The sequence below is a fragment of the Pimephales promelas genome, chromosome 25 (assembly GCF_988280905.1).
Source record: "Pimephales promelas chromosome 25, fPimPro1.hap1.1, whole genome shotgun sequence".
Taxonomy (NCBI): Eukaryota; Metazoa; Chordata; class Actinopteri; order Cypriniformes; family Leuciscidae; genus Pimephales; species Pimephales promelas.
In genome coordinates this window covers 22,088,274-22,104,813 of record NC_142793.1, presented here as the reverse complement: position 1 = coordinate 22,104,813, position 16,540 = coordinate 22,088,274, and the positions used below count along the sequence as shown (strand labels likewise).

Here is a 16,540-nt window from a genome sequence, read left to right as displayed (position 1 = left end):
ATCAATAGTAAGACGGCATTTTACTGCTAATCAATGCCATAATACATCCAAAACACCAATCCTATCTATCTATCTATCTATCTATCTATCTATCTATCTATCTATCTATCTATCTATCTATCTATCTATCTATCTATCTATCTATCTATCTATCTATCTATCTATCTATCTATCTATCTATCTTATTCTTAATGCACAGTATGATCAGGAGTTTGTGACGTACACTCACCAAAAGGATTATTAGGAACACCTGTTCAATTTCTCATTAATGCAATTATCTAATCAACCAATCACATGGCAGTTGCTTCAATGCATGAATGGGCCGACTGATTCAAGCTGATAGAAGAGCAACTTTGACTGAAACAACCACTCGTTACAACCGAGGTATGCAGCAAAGCATTTGTGAAGCCACAACACACACAACCTTGAGGCGGATGCTACAACAGCAGAAGACCCCACCGGGTACCACTCATCTCCACTACAAATAGGAAAAAGAGGCTACAACCAAAATTGGACAGTTGAAGACTGGAAAATTGTTGCCTGATCTGTTGAGTCTCCATTTCTGTTGAGACATTCAGATGGTGGATTCAGAATTTGGCGTAAACAAAATGAAAACATGGATCCATCATGCCTTGTTACCACTGTGCAGGCTGGTGATGGTGGTGTAATGGATGTTTTCTTGGCCCACTTTATCCCCCTTAGTGCCAATTGGGCATCGTTTAAATGCCACGGCCCACCTGAGCATTGTTTCTGACCATGTCCATCCCTTTATGGCCACCATGTACCCATACTCTGATGGCTACTAATGCACCATGTCACAAAGCTCGAATCATTTCAAATTGGTTTCTTGAACATGACAATGAGTTTACTGTACTAAAATGGCCGACAGTCACCAGATCTCAACCCAATAGAGCATCTTTGGGATGTGGTGGAACGGGAGCTTCGTGCCCTAGATGTGCATCTCCATCAAGATGCTATCCTATCAATATGGGCCAACATTTCTAAAGAATGCTTTCAGCACCTTGTTGAATCAATGCTACGTAGAATTAAGGCGAAAGGGGGTCAAACACAGTATTAGTATGGTGTTCCTAATAATCCTTTAGGTGAGTGTAATATGCGCCATACGGCTGAAATATTCTATGTAGACGCACTGCTGGCTGGTCTAATAGAGTGGTTGCTATGGAAATATGCTGGGATTTTTGATCTGTAAAGATGTGTGTACGGTCCGCTCTCCCCCAGCGGCACACATTGGTGTGGGCATCAGCGGACAGGAGGGCATGCAGGCGGTGTTGGCGTCTGACTATTCCTTTGCCCAGTTCCGCTACCTGCAGCGCCTCCTGCTCGTCCACGGGCGCTGGTCCTACCACCGCATGTGCAACTTCCTCTGTTACTTCTTCTACAAGAACTTCGCCTTCACACTGGTTCATTTCTGGTACGGGTTCCTCTGTGGATTCTCTGCCCAGGTAAATATTTCAGCCTGTGGATGAAATACGCATATGATTTCAATTGAAGATTGTAAATGTATTTTTTGTCATTGCAGACAGTATATGACCAGTGGTTCATCACACTCTTCAACATTGTCTACACCTCACTTCCTGTTCTGGCCATGGGGCTGTTTGATCAGGTACGCCTGGTCATGATGTCAGTTTTTTGGTCATGAAAGCTGGATTGTGATCGATTGCAATCTTTGCCTTTTAACATTAAGATTGTTGGTTTTGCAGGATGTGAACGAGCAGTACAGTTTACGCTATCCTAACCTGTACAGACCTGGCCAGCTTAACCAGCTCTTCAACAAGAGAAAGTTCTTCACCTGTACGCTGCAGGGGGTCTGCACCTCTTTTATCCTCTTCTTCATCCCATATGGAGCCTTCATGACCGCTGTGCGGGATGACGGCGCACACATCTCTGATCAGCAGGCATTCGCCGTCACCATTGCAACCTCTTTGGTCATTGTGGTCAGTATACAGGTGAGCCAATTTAACAATTGTGCTTGTTAACTCAAGTTCAGTAAAATAACTACTTCAGAAATAAAATCAAAACAGCAGTGGGCGTTTACTTCCAAGTCTTCAGTGCGAGATGCCCATTAAAACCAGGCGTTTTTCAGCTACGCTCAAAACTAGGGTAGAAAACAGCCTATTACTTATTCATTTTGATGTTTTTGAATGTAAAAACCAAACGAACGTCATAAATTGACCTCAGACAACAATATATAAAAAAACAAAAAGCCAGTTCATGACCCCTTTACCCTTTTTGCACATGAGCCACTGTTGGCAAGTGGTTTTTCAATTTAACTAGCCACCCAACATTTTCACTGGCCACAAGTTTGATATTAATAGCATGGGGAAAAACGAACGTAACCTCGGTTCTCTCTAGATGAGGAAACGAGTATCGCGTAAGCTAGTTTACGCTACGGAAAAGAAGTTGAAGCCAAAAAATTATCCGAATTTTTGTATCCATTGTCAACGCAGTTCAGCAGCTGCAGACCATGAGCGGGCTAGCTAGCCAAGAAAATCCTGAGCTTCCCACTGGTATTAACAACATTGTGGTGGTGTTCAACTCGTAAATACGATCTTTACATGACTTGAACGCACCATATGAACTTGATCGCCATGTCCCTGACTCCGCCCACACGTTATGTCTCAGACTAATTCAAAATAAGAGTTTAATACAATTTGTGTTAACAATTGTTGAAATATTACATTTTGTTTCAGATTGGGCTTGACACCAACTACTGGACCGCTGTGAACCATTTCTTTATATGGGGCAGTCTAGCTGTTTACTTTGCAATCCTTTTTGCATTGCACAGCGACAGCATTTTTACCATATTCCCGAACCAGTTTCCTTTCATAGGTAAGAATTTTAATGCATTTAGAGATACCGTTAGTATTTTTTTATTGTTTAGTCATATATATATATATATATATATATTTTAATTCCTAAACTGCAGTAAATTCCATTGTGAAAACCATATTCACAGCATTTTGTTATCAATGATTGGATCATTCTGCGACCAAAATTGTCAGATATTAGTGAGTAGTCGTCAACTGATAATCTCAATGAGAGGGGGACCATTCGGTGTACAATAAAACAGCTTTTTCAAATATTACTGAAGTTAAATATTTTTTTTTTTGTTCGATTTTAGGTACCGCACGTAACTCTCTGAATCAGAAGATTGTGTGGCTGGTCATCCTCCTCACCACAGTCGTGTGTATTATGCCCATGGTGGCGGTCCGATTCATCAGGACTGACCTCTATCCCACACACACTGACAAGGTTTGTGTAGTGTATATATATATACATATACATGAGTTTTACAGCAGTGGGAAGAAAAAACAATTAATATGTTCTTTAATATTAATATGCAATTTGTTCTCAACCGTTCAAAAATTTGGGGTTCTGAAGATCTTTTAAATGTTTTTGAGGCTTTTCTGCATATATTTGTTACAAAATACGATAAAAATAGCAATATTGTGAATTTAAAAGAACTGTTTTCTATTTGAATATATTTAAAAATGTCATTTATTGTGATGCAATGCTGCAAATTTCAACATTACTACTCCAGTCTTCAATGTCACATGACCTAAATATCAGACTAATGGGATGATTTGCAGCTAAAGAAACATTTCTTAGTATTGTCAATAATAAAAACATTAGTGCTGCTTAGCATTTTTGTGGCAACCATAAAACATTGTTTTCAGGGTTCTTTGATGAATAAAAAGTTTAAAAGAATAGTGAATTGTTATATGTTTTTGACACTTTTAAACAATAATAAAAATGTATAAATTTCTTTTTTTTTTTTTAATCTTAATGAGCCCAAACTTTTGAGGGGTATCATAATGAGCTGTCGAAACCGTATGCCCTCCCGCAGGTGCGTTTACTTCAGCAGGCCACTAGGCGGCAGGGTCCTCAAGAGCAGAACCTCAGGAGAGTCCGCAGGACGAGTTCCCGGCGCTCGGCGTACGCTTTCGCCCACCAGCAGGGATACGGAGAACTCATCACCTCCGGCAAGAACATGAAGGTACCAACATCCTCTACATCCACGTATCCACTATCCTCACCATCGAGAGGCCCTGCGGACACCAACCTGGTACAAAACACCACCAATGCGGAAGAGACCACCTCAACCACCTCTAGATTTAAGAGAGAACAAGTCCTAAGCCAAGAGGTAATGGTGGAAGACTTAGAGGCCAGATAAAGGGCTGTTTTTCTTTCTTTACTGAAGGAAAAGGAAATAGTGCCCGTCTTTAATATAAGAAAATATAATGTATTTTGGGCAGACACACATGCACAGGAGACTCCAAAGAGCCAGCACAATGAAGCCTTTCCTTCACTCTCATCCGTCTCACAAGGCTCCCGTTCATTGAACTTCAAAATGAACCTCAGATCCCTTTTGTATTCTCACCGATTCAAACGTTTTCTCAGAAAGGCATGTTTTTGTATTTTGAGGCCTAAGATCTTCCCTTTATGACTTCGCGAATGTTTTAGGCATCTGAAACGTTAAATCCAGAGTTCTATAACCTGCACAATACTAAACACGAGTTTACGCTCAGCAAATGACTAATACCGTGAGGAATAAGCGTGGGAAATAATACCTCTTGTTTTGTTATAAACACAGACCATCTGCAGTGGATATGTTTAAAGACCTGGAAGTTCCTTCAATACCCTCGGTTTACTAAAGCACACCCAAATGAATCGCACTACTAAATAGGAATGTGTGAACTCAATGCCTCAGAGGAAAAGCACTGGCTGTAAAACCTAAGTTGGCTTCACAACTGAGTTTTAAAAGATTTTAAAATGCCAAATTTGGTTTTAAATATAGCACTTTTTATAAAAAAGGAAACATCTTAGGAAGTGTAAAAACGTTCCTCACTTGTCCGTAGTTAGTGCTTTTGCATGCAGCTCAGCGAACTGAGTTTTATTGAACTCATCGTGCCTTCCATCAAGTGATAGACTGAAGCATTTACACGATTAAACTTTAGGATTCCACATCTATCTCCTACAAAGGTCTATAAAGTGGGCATTTCTTTCAAAGGACCCTTTACAGAAGGAATTTTTGTGCCTTTTTCATGCCTTTCATCAAAGGAAGTACTTTCAGTTCTGTTTGTCATTTGAAACGCGGCGGCACTGTTTTTTTTTTTTTCTCCGAATGTATCACAAGCATATTAGCTGTTCATTGCCTACTTAGATAATATTTTTTTAAATAATTTATTTGACGAGGGGCGTCGTGCAACATTTTTCTTTTTTATGAGTGTACAGTTGACGTTATGTTAAATATATATATCGAATGTATAAGATTTTGTCAACAGACCATGCAGATTGTTTATTGGTTTTATTTAAATGCATGGATTTTTATACACTTCATTGTAATTTTTTTACATGATATGCATTAAATGGCCATTGTTTAATTTATTTAAAAATGGATTGTTTGCCTTCCTGTTTCATATAACAATTGTTTGAGTTTTTTACTCAAGTGCTGTGGGTTGTTGAGTGGTTGCCGGGGGGTTGCTATGATGTTCTCCTATGATGCAGTATGTGTCTAAAGGTGCAGGGGGAAATTTTACGAGCAAAAAATGTAAATAGTCTATTGTCAACGCCTCACGCAAAATTCACTGTCGCGTTACGTAGATTCTTGCTGAAATTGTTTCGCCTGTGAAATAACGGTAAATCTAAAAGCACCTTAAGTGTAATAATTACACAATACTAAACGCAAGCATGAGCAACAGTAATAGTGATGCTTATTGCAACCGTAGTAAACACCACTAATGACATGTTTATTATTAAATGAAAAAAGTAATGATGAGAGTCGGAAACATTGAAATGTTTTTATTGAATGTTGAATATTGACCTTGAACGCTTTCAAAGTAGGAATGTATAGAGCAATTCTTCTTTACTAGTGCCCTGAGAACCTCGAACTGGGTATAAAATAAAATGATCACTGATTTCTTCATTCTTTCAAAACATACAGAGTGAAAATGCTCATTCAGAGTTTATAAAGTCAGTTTCCCTTTCATCAAATTCGCCATTACACGCAACCCCTCCTCTTTCTGAGGCCACAGGCTTGATTGTGTAGCTAAAAAGACAGAACATAGCCCTGCTACTTTTCATTCCTCTATGAAAATTGCCGCCCCTCCTCCCGGCTTTGTTACAAATAAACTCTGCTTTTCCAGAGCGGCTCGACGGGCGTCAGGCTTGTAATAACGCGCACTCACGGTTTGGAGAAAAGAATCTATCTTTTCCCCGGGTACCATGGAAACCGTGCAACCTCCCCATCCTGCTCCGGTCAACCTCGACCCCACGGCGCCCGCCTGCCTGCGAAGAGAGGAAGAGGTTTCGATAAAACTACAATTCATTAGACAGACTCGAGCAATTTCCTGTAGTTTGTGACTCGTTTGGCGTCAAATAAAAGAAATACGCTACAGGTCAAAAGTGAATTAACTCAGATTCGTTAAGATTTTAATGAATAATGTATTTGAATAAAGTACAGTAAAAAAACAGCCAGCAATAATTTTATTATACAAAAAGTATAAAATAATTGCATATAAAAAATATTTACTGTTTAAAACTTTTCAAATGTTTCAAAATGTAATTTATAACTGTGATAAAAGCTGAATTTTCCGCATCATTCCTCCAGTCTAGAGTGTCACATGACCCTTCAGAAATCAGTCTAATATGATGATTTATGCTCAATACATTTTCTTAATATTATAATCAGTGTTTAAAACAGTTGTGCTGCTTCATATTTTTGTGGAAAACATTTATGAATCCAACATACCCCAAAAGTTTTAATGATATTGTATCAGGTTTTAACTATCCATTTAAACTGTAATGGCAGCTTTGCATCACAGGAATAAATTACATTTTAAAATGTAGTAAAATAGGAAATATTTGTTTTAAATTGTAATAATATTTTGCTCAAATAAATGTGGCTCTGATGAGCAGAAGATACTTTCAAAAACACAAACAAGAAATATTCCAAACTTTTGACCAGTAGTGTATGTGAAAATAAAACAAAAACCCCAATGCATGCTAACACAGACATGTTTTCCACTGTAAGAGTATAATGTGTGATAACATGATGGTCAGCTGACTGCGCTCTAACTCACAGACAGATGTCCACCAGCTGGTCCAGCTCGGGGCAGCTGCACTCGTACAGGTCTCTGCAGCTGGCGTGGCTTCGGTTCATCAGCTCGCCCAGCTGAGCGATGGCGTTGGCAGGGGAAGAGTCGCACACAGCCTTAAACTGTAGGACGCGGGCCGCCTCGCCGTACACGTGTCTGGCGCGCTGGTACAGTTTAAACTGAGTCGCTGAGGAACAAACAGAAGAGGATGTAGAGCGAAATGACATAATATATAATATTGGTAACACTTTACAATAACTACATGAACTAATAATGAACTGCATGCATACAGCATTAATTAATCTTGTTAATGTTAATTTCAACATTTACTAATACTTGTTGTTATATATATTATAATACAGTCTTGTTAACATTAATGCACTGTGAACTAAAATGAAAAAAAAAAATGAACAGCTGTATTTTTATTTTCTAACATTAACAAACACAGTAACAAATATATTGCTCATGGTTGGATAATTTTAGTTAATACATTACCTAATGAACCGTATTATAAAGTGTTCCCGAAAAATAAGACAAAAGGTACAAGACTGTGACTCAAGGGCATCCAAGATGTCGGTGTCTTTGTTTCCACAGTATTTTCAATTTTGATATTTTTAGATCAAACCGTTCAGTCATATAATGGAGGTCTATGGTCACCACCTCAAAAAGCATGCACAGAGAAGTCCAATTTAATGATGATTTAATGACTCGTAAATGTAAGTACACATTGACGGCCTAAGACACGAAACGAGCGGTTTGTGTGAGAAAACGAACAGTATTCGAACAGTATATGAGAGTAGATCATATCTATAGAAGCAATATATTTAAATGTATTACAAAAACATTACCAGAAAATGTATGATTATTTTCCCAGTAAGAACAGATTTTGAGCTCCTCCTGTTCTCTCACCATGTTGTGTGTTGGCGCTGAGGATGTTTTGATCCAGATGTTCTGCGCTGATACCCAGAGTCCTGCAGATCTCCTCTCTGCTGTACGGCTCGGGGTGAAGCGCCTCCTCCAGCAGCTCCAGCATCTCCTCCAGACTCGCCCGCAGCTCCTTCTGCAGATCCCCCAGCTTCAGCAGATGCTGCCAGGCCACACCTCGCGCTTTAGCCAGCATCTGCACACATGCTCACCTTCAATATACTCATGCAAATGTCGGAATTTAGGATGGGAAGTGCTCCCAAGCACTGCTATGGTATTCCACCATACAATATAGTTATCCACTTTACACGCTTAGAAAAGCGCAACGTTTTATTTTGTGTCACCGTCCTAGGTCGATTTACACTACTCGTGTAACTGTATTTAAATAGGGAAAACATGGAGGTGTTTGGTCGCTTCTCTGCTTGGCCCATGTTGAATGAACTGGGCTAGTTAAGTGCTATCAAAGTGTCTCGTGCGCCAGAGCGATTGAGACGACAGAGGTATGTATCAACTCCTCTTAGTTAAGTGAATAACAGTGGAGTATCCCTTTAAATGTAGTGTACTTTTTGGTCAACTTGCAAAAAAAATCTTATTACAAAGACTTTTTTTAAACTATCATTCTAGAAGCATCTCTGACCTTTGTGGCAATGCGGCACTCCACCACCCTCATGTTGAAGTGAGATGACGCCGCCTTGTTCATCTCCACACAACAGTTGGCGATTACAAAGAATGCCCCGTCGGGCAAGCTCACGTCTGTGGCTCGCAGCGGGTTGAACTCGATCAGCTTTGCCTTGAGGGAAAAAAGTCAAATCAAGGTAAATCCTCATAAACATATTTGTAATGTAAATGCATAGTGTTAAAAATGTCAATGGGTCAATAACAAATAAGAGGTTTAAAGAAAACACTACATTAAAACAAGTGCCTTAGAAATGTACTCTTTGTATTCATGTTGGTTTTGTATGGTAAAAAAATAACTTGTATACAATTTTCAAAATGATGTAACCAAAAATAATCAAATAAAATAACACATTTTCCTTAAACCTTTAAATATATCTTTTTTCAAAGTAAAACCTTTTTTTTTTTTTTTACAAATATCATGGATTTTCCATTTATAAATGCCAAGTTATTTGGGTCGTTGTACTATATGACATTTTTAACAAGTAACAGCTTAAAAATCATTTTAATGAGGCATTTTGTCTTCATTATAATATCAAGTTGACACCCGGGCACCCCAAAAAATATCAAAATTAATTTGATGAATTTTAACATATTCATTATATAAAAAAAGGTATATTCGATCACTGTATGAATTGCATTTTTTATTGTATTTAAAAAAGCAAAATTTGATCATATACACAAAAAAAAAAATAGCATCCACCCTTCAAAAATAAATCAAATACCACATATATTGTTAGAACAAATATGAAATACACATGGCTTACTGTTCCCTCTTCGCCCAGGAAAGAAATGGACTGATCCATCCCTCCCCCCTCAGTGCCAATATAACGCTCACACTTGGCACACGTCTCTGCGAGAGTCACCTGCAGTGAAATCAAAGCGAGCACATCTACAGTATGACAAGCAGCAGTTGTATGTAATGCAGATTTGAGGATTTACATTAAGGACTACCTTAGAAAGAGACTTCTGATTGGCCTCCATGGTGACCAGACCTGCACAGCACACCAGGGCACTGGAGCTGGACAGCCCTGAGCTGGGCGGGACGGTCCCGTCTACCACACAACACATCCCTGCCAATGAAGACAAGCTCAAGTGCTCCTGCATACACATGGGCAAGGGTCAAATGACTGATTATAATGAGATAATGCAAACATGCATTGTGTGTGTCATTAAACACCCCACCTGGATTCCTCTCACTCCACAAAGGAAGTAATAATACCATTGAGGATTCTCTCTGTCAATAGTGATGCCATCAACAGACACAGTGAAATCCCTGTGAGAAGGAAAGAAATAAGTGAGTGAATGAGTGAGTAAAGAATGAATGGATGTCTGAGTTAATAAATGAAGTCAATGAGTAAGTGAGTGAGTGAATTAATTATTAATAATGAATTAGCGAGTGAGTGTGTGAATGAATGAATAATGAATGGGTTAGTGAATTAATGAATGAGCAAATTAATTTAAAAAGTGAATGAGTGAGTGAATTGATGTGTGAATTAATTAATGAGTGAGTGAATGATGCATGAAGTGAATTAATAAATAAATGAGTGAGTGAATGAGTAAATAAGGGATGAGTGAGTGAATGAATGAAGTGAGTAAATAACTAAGCAAATGATTATTTGAATTAATTAATTAATTAATTAATTAATAATGACAAAATGTGACCAATTAAAGATTGTTACTCACTTGTATTTGGGGTCAGTGTTGGTCAGCTGGATTGTTTGGGAGTCACTGACAGAAACTGCAGCAAGAATATTCTGCTCTATTGCCATTGGAAGGACAGCATAGCCACAATAATCAATATGCTCACCTGGAAATGATAAGATTTATGATAAAACATAAAACGCAGTGCTGATGGGATTCGTTATGTTTACACACTGCTAGTTGCAACCCACCAATCAAATTCACCCTCCCTGGAGCACGAGCGTAGAAGAGAGGCATTTGTCCATACTTTCCATGAAAAGCTTCTTTCAGTTTCTGCAACCTAACAAAAAGAGGGGAAAGTGTATGTCTAACCGTTCTAACCCAAACAAAAAAAACAAACAAGAAAGTTAAAAGTGGACTCCATTCATTCACAATCGAAGTTTTCCGAATAGCTGCACGAAGTGTCCCGAACAGTCGCAACTTAACGTTACCTTTCATTTCCACTGAGCTGCACCTTGATTTTCGGTGGAATTGTGGCCATTGTGCTGTTTTTAATCTTTGTTTTACAGTAAGTACACTCTATAGGAGTGGACTGACACCGTACAAATGCTGTCAGCTGACTGTCATACCCGGAATCATGCGTCTAAAACCAAAACAACACGGAAGAAACTCACACGAGTCTCTCAAACTGGATTCGGAAACACTCGGAAGGAATCGGAGCTGCGCGCGCACCGTACAGAACGCGCGGCGTGATGTCATCATAACGCTTTGCCCGTGAGCATTGTGGGTAAGAGTCTCTCTCTCCGGTCAAAATGTCTGACATGGAAGATGATTTCATGTGCGATGATGAAGAGGATTATGACTTGGTACGACTGTCTAAAATAAACTGAACTTTAAATGCATGTAATTCAATGCTAAGCAAATGTAGCGACATCAGTAAATGTTGTTTAGCGTGTTAATAGGGACTTCATTTCGCAATGGTGTTGTTTAGCAGGTGGCTAGTTTGCTAATACTGCAAAGAATAAGTCAACAAATATGACAGTCTTCTTTTAGTTTGTTTATTTGAAGTTTCGTAAGAATTGCGATGTATTTACAAACCTGATTTCTGATGTCGAATCTCTTATGTATCTATTGATAACTTGCAAACTCATGTGAAGTTGACTAAATTATAGCTAATGTGTTGCTAGTTATGAAACTGCATGATATCTGATTTCAGTTTGTTGTCAGATTGATTATTACGTATACATGTATATTATATGTACAGTTGTAAATAATCTTAACGTAACTGTTGTCATGCTGTTGGCATAATCACAACAATCATGCACCATTACCCTGTTCAATATCCTTCAAGATGTTTCTTTCATGCAAAGACTTTATGATTAAATGATCCTTTAACTGTAATTAACGTTACAAATACCATTTGTTTGCTTTCACTTCAGGAATACTCTGAGGACAGCAACTCTGAGCCCAATGTTGATTTGGAGAATCAGTACTACAACTCTAAAGCCCTCAAAGAAGATGATCCTAAAGCGGCTCTGAGCAGCTTTCAGAAGGTTAGACACTTTCCATTTCAGCATCTGTACTGTAACTTTGAATAGGTAATAGATAGATAATAGATAATCACTATTTTCTGTTTTGCAGGTGCTGGAACTGGAGGGTGAGAAAGGAGAATGGGGCTTTAAAGCACTGAAACAGATGATTAAGATCAACTTCAAACTGGTGTGTAATAATAGTAGCATAATATATTGTGTAATATTTCTAAATCTTTTTCTTATTATCCTGTATTGTCTTAAATGTTGTTTTTAGCAAAAATATGTTGATGTACTATAAAAAATCTTATTCTTATTTTTTACAGACAAATTTTCCTGAAATGATGAACCGGTACAAACAGCTTTTGACGTATATTAGGAGTGCTGTCACTAGAAATTACTCTGAGAAATCCATCAACTCTATTCTAGATTATATCTCAACCTCCAAACAGGTATTTAATACATTTTATTCTCCTGTGTTCAGTAATATATGTATATATCAGGGGTGTCACGATATCCGGCATTGACAATAACCGTGAAATTCAAACCATGAAATATCAAAATTGTGTTAATTAAGGGCGTGACAATATATCTCGATAACCGCAATATTTAAAACGAATAATACACATATGATAAAAAGACACGTAAATAATCCAGGGTCAGCATCCAAAGTACAATAGGTGTTACGCTGCCATCTGTCATAAAGCAGAATTATATTTTGACGCTGTGCTACGCTAAAAACGGTTAGCATTTCATCTCCTCTCAATGAAATAATATAGCATCTCTCAAAAATGTTCTCTAGATATCAGAATCAATTTTATCATTGTTTTAAGAAATTCTGGCAATATGACAACAATCAATTTCTCTGTAAACACTTTCAAATAGTCTACCATGTTTGAAGTCCATAGGCTTCGTGGACTATGTATTTAAATTTTTGTATAAGTTTAAGTTAAGCTATAAGTTGTGTTTAAAACTCATTTATAATACTGTTGAACTTGACAGTATTTTCTCTTTCTGTCTCCTATTTCTTAGGCAGTGTCAAAGAAGCCAGAGAAAGCCAGAGTCTCAGTTGTTGTAATTGTTGTATGTAATGTTGTGATTCATTAGCTAAAAAAAGAAAGCAAAACATGAAATATACAAACTAAAGATGAATTTGACAGATAACATTTTTTAAAAAAAAGGTTTCTGTAGAATAGTATAGCGTTACTCGAATTTAAAAAAAATTCTGTTAAAACTGATATCGTGACAGCCCTAATACACACACACTTTATATATAAAATTTAAGTTCATTATGTTATTAAAGATAAAAAAGTAATATTTATCTATTTACCTTTTTTTCCAGATGGACTTGCTTCAAGAGTTTTATGAGACCACACTGGATGCTTTAAAAGATGCCAAAAATGACAGACTTTGGTTTAAAACTAACACCAAGGTTTGTGCTGTGGCAGTGCATTGTGTATTTAGATGATCTGTTTTATATTACAGATATACAAGAACAATAATATGCACAGTATAAATGACTTATCAATCTCAATATATATAATTGTGTCAATGCAGTGCAATTGACCAGCAAACTGCAGAAAGGATGTGTAATTCAAGAATACTGCTAACTTCTGCTCCTCTGTTTCATGTAGTTGGGAAAGTTGTACCTGGAAAGAGAAGAGTTTGGAAAGCTTCAGAAAATCCTCAGGCAATTACACCAGTCATGTCAGGTAGCGTAAATGATCCGTGTCGCATAAATGAGAAAACCAAACTGTCGATATCTTCAAATGTCTAATGTGCTGTCCTGAACCTGATCGATGTTCTTAATTAGACGGATGACGGAGAGGACGACTTGAAGAAGGGCACTCAGCTGTTGGAGATCTATGCTTTGGAGATTCAGATGTATACGGCACAGAAAAACAACAAGAAGCTAAAGGCCCTCTATGAGCAGTCATTACACATCAAATCAGCCATCCCACACCCACTCATCATGGGAGTCATCAGAGGTATTTTACACATTTTTAGTCTATTTTAATACCAAAGATTCTTCTTAGAGTCTGTTGTAATCTCAGATGTCGTTCTGCCCATGTCTGGTGCAGATCACAGCTGATGTGGTTGGTTTAGCCAGGTATTGGGTGCTGCTCTGATGGGTGTTTTTACACTCTAGTTTTAAAACCCCCCAATATAATATATATATTTTTAAATATATATATTAATATATTATATATATATATATATATATATAAAGAGTTCAGATGCAAAAGCCTCTAAGTGCCGTTTGAAATTTTCTTCTAGAATGATCATTTTTATCAAGCTTGTATATTTAAGTTCAGTGATTTCACTTAAATGGCAATGATAATTACCTGTTAATTGTTATTTAAGTGAAATTACTGAACTTAAATATACAAGTTTGATAAAAATCATCATTAAAGAAGAAAATTTCAAATGGCATTTAGAGGCTTTTGCATCTGAACTTTTCATATTTATATATATATATATATATATATATATATATATATATATATATATAATTTATTTTTTAATGGACAATTGGAAAGTTTAGTTTAGTGTACAATTGGGATGTTTGTTTGGAAAGTTTACTTTTTGTTTTGTGTATAATAAGCATTTATTCAGTTTATTTTGAAGGACGAAACCAATTTGGCTAGTTTTTTTATTTATTTTGTGTGTTTAACTGGACAGTGTCTTTTGTTTATGGTGTAAAGTTGTAAAGTCCACTAATTTTCATTGACTTGTGACCTGTTTTCTTTAGAATGTGGTGGTAAAATGCACCTGAGGGAGGGCGAGTTCGAGAAGGCACATACAGACTTTTTCGAGGCATTCAAAAACTATGACGAGTCTGGAAGCCCCAGACGAACCACTTGTCTGAAGTACCTGGTCTTGGCCAACATGCTGATGAAGTCTGGAATCAACCCATTCGATTCTCAAGAGGTATAAGGTGGCAGTCATGCTCAGACCCACCATCGGAAAGTTCAGCAGAACCATCAATTACACAATTCTACTCATTCTTCATCATTGCATGTTCATTTATTAAATGTTTTGGTGTATTTGCTTTCATTGACCAACAAGTATGTTTCACTTAGCATTTCAACTTGTAAAGCAACTTATCAGTGCAGATTCTATCTTGGCCTGGTCATAGAAGGTCAAATTTTGTGGTCTAAAATAACAAAAACAAAAAACTAATTATTCCCATGTTGCTCTGTGACTAGGCAAAACCTTACAAAAATGATCCAGAAATCCTGGCAATGACAAACCTAGTAAGGTAAGTGTGCACAATAACACTTTTCATTTATCCTCTTCTATTTAACTCAATTTTTATGATCCGAATGGATTCATTTTATGGCATTAATTGCTTGTAATTTGTCTAGTTCCTACCAGAACAATGACATCACAGAATTTGAGAAAATCCTAAAGACGAATCACAGCAACATAATGGACGACCCCTTCATCAGAGAACATATTGAGGGTCAGTTTGGGTGGCTTTTGGCTTCCTTGTACATATTCTACTTATTTCATAAATCTCATATTTTTATTTTTCCTTTTCCCTTCAGAATTGTTACGGAACATAAGAACGCAAGTGCTCATCAAATTGATTAAGCCTTACACTAGGATACACATACCATTTATTTCAAAGGTAAATCTATATTAAATTCTAGTTATTATAGTAAATGTATTATTATAACATGCTTTCATGTCCCTGTTTTTCTTTAGGAATTGAATATTGATGTTTCAGATGTGGAAAGCTTGCTTGTGCAGTGTATTTTAGACAAGTAAGTTTAATCTAATTTTTAATATAGATTATTTTAAAAAAAAAATGTACAAATGTTTTTTTGTACTCTTTCAATGCAAATATATCTATACTATAGATGAATCTGATGTTGTACGTCTTTCAGCACAATCAACGGTAGAATTGACCAGGTCAATCAGCTGTTGGAGCTCGATCACCAGAAAAGAGGCGGAGCCAGATACACCGCTCTGGACAGATGGACCAATCAGCTGAACTCTCTCAACCAGGCCATTGTGAGCAAACTGGCTTGATTCGACACTGGCGATCGCGGAGAACTAATACACCCATCAGGCAGCCGGTCCATTCGAGGCTGTCAGTGACATTAACTACTTTCAAGCCCTTTACTCCCCCGATCACAGATTGACTTGAAGCGGGAGCGTAATTTGGCTAGTTTGTATTTTTACAGCTGTAGTCACTTAAGTCAGTTTTAAATGTCCCTAACAAAGCAGAAGTTGCCACAGGATGTCTGCTGTGCTGATTTGTTAGGTCTCTAATATGAATATGTTTGCATCACCTGGAAAAAATACTATTTCAATAACACATATTGGCAGACATTTTAAATTGTTTGTCTAAAATGGAAAGCGTGAAGACGTGCTGTGTGAAATTGAGTCATTTATCTGTTGAACTCTGTCTGTCTCTTGTTAGAGTCAGCATGTTTTACTTGGTTTGCATAAGATTCAGTTGAGTTTTATGATGTTGCACCGCAGCACATGCGTATCGAAAGTGCCGTCATTGCTAGAATTCCTCACCAAACTTTACAGATCTGTTGAAACTTTAATGCTGCCTGAGCTCTTCTGTTTCACTTTTCAACAACAAAAATAAAGAATGCATTTGTTGCTTCAGCGGAAAATGTGTCTGGAATG

General features: G+C 37.3%; 3 protein-coding genes and 1 long non-coding RNA gene across 7 annotated transcripts in view; 3 read left to right on the top strand and 1 right to left on the bottom strand.

The window, feature by feature from the left end:
• atp8b4 (ATPase phospholipid transporting 8B4) overlaps positions 1–5,421 on the top strand; it is a 31,191-nt gene extending 25,770 nt beyond the window's left edge. For both annotated transcript variants that reach the window (XM_039695144.2, XM_039695145.2), the window contains 7 exons: positions 1–7; positions 1,240–1,463; positions 1,541–1,624; positions 1,722–1,967; positions 2,712–2,850; positions 3,143–3,273; positions 3,869–5,421. The exon at positions 1–7 is cut by the window's left edge and continues 177 nt beyond it. In XM_039695144.2, the coding sequence (XP_039551078.2) occupies positions 1–7; positions 1,240–1,463; positions 1,541–1,624; positions 1,722–1,967; positions 2,712–2,850; positions 3,143–3,273; positions 3,869–4,195 (1,158 nt within the window). In that variant the 3' untranslated portion in view covers positions 4,196–5,421. The remainder of the gene's footprint in view (positions 8–1,239; positions 1,464–1,540; positions 1,625–1,721; positions 1,968–2,711; positions 2,851–3,142; positions 3,274–3,868) is intronic.
• Positions 5,422–5,808: 387 nt separating this feature from the next.
• On the bottom strand, positions 5,809–11,069 carry galk2 (galactokinase 2). Its single transcript, XM_039695147.2, has 10 exons — positions 10,853–11,069; positions 10,613–10,701; positions 10,404–10,527; positions 9,903–9,993; positions 9,672–9,818; positions 9,485–9,583; positions 8,680–8,832; positions 8,028–8,238; positions 7,104–7,305; positions 5,809–6,309 (listed from the first exon to the last, which is right to left on the bottom strand). Exons 1-10 carry the CDS (start codon positions 10,900–10,902, stop codon positions 6,102–6,104), a joined length of 1,374 nt encoding a protein of 457 aa, XP_039551081.2. The 5' UTR covers positions 10,903–11,069; the 3' UTR covers positions 5,809–6,101.
• On the top strand, positions 8,195–9,640 carry LOC148965087 (uncharacterized). 2 transcript variants are annotated; one of them, XR_016150773.1, is made up of 4 exons: positions 8,195–8,316; positions 8,432–8,542; positions 8,667–8,857; positions 9,503–9,640. It is a non-coding gene; the product is annotated as an uncharacterized LOC148965087 (long non-coding RNA). The 2 variants fall into 2 exon arrangements; XR_016150772.1 differs by having other exon boundaries at positions 8,234–8,542.
• Positions 11,070–11,101: 32 nt separating the features above from the next.
• cops2 (COP9 signalosome subunit 2) lies at positions 11,102–16,527 on the top strand. 2 transcript variants are annotated; one of them, XM_039695148.2, is made up of 14 exons: positions 11,102–11,227; positions 11,801–11,914; positions 12,003–12,080; positions 12,217–12,342; positions 12,923–12,973; positions 13,233–13,322; positions 13,525–13,602; positions 13,704–13,878; positions 14,643–14,821; positions 15,100–15,152; positions 15,259–15,356; positions 15,442–15,524; positions 15,602–15,660; positions 15,784–16,527. In XM_039695148.2, exons 1-14 carry the CDS (start codon positions 11,174–11,176, stop codon positions 15,926–15,928), a joined length of 1,383 nt encoding a protein of 460 aa, XP_039551082.1. In that variant the 5' UTR covers positions 11,102–11,173; the 3' UTR covers positions 15,929–16,527. The 2 variants fall into 2 exon arrangements, with proteins under 2 accessions (XP_039551082.1, XP_039551083.1); XM_039695149.2 differs by lacking the exon at positions 12,923–12,973.
• Positions 16,528–16,540: the final 13 nt, after the last annotated feature.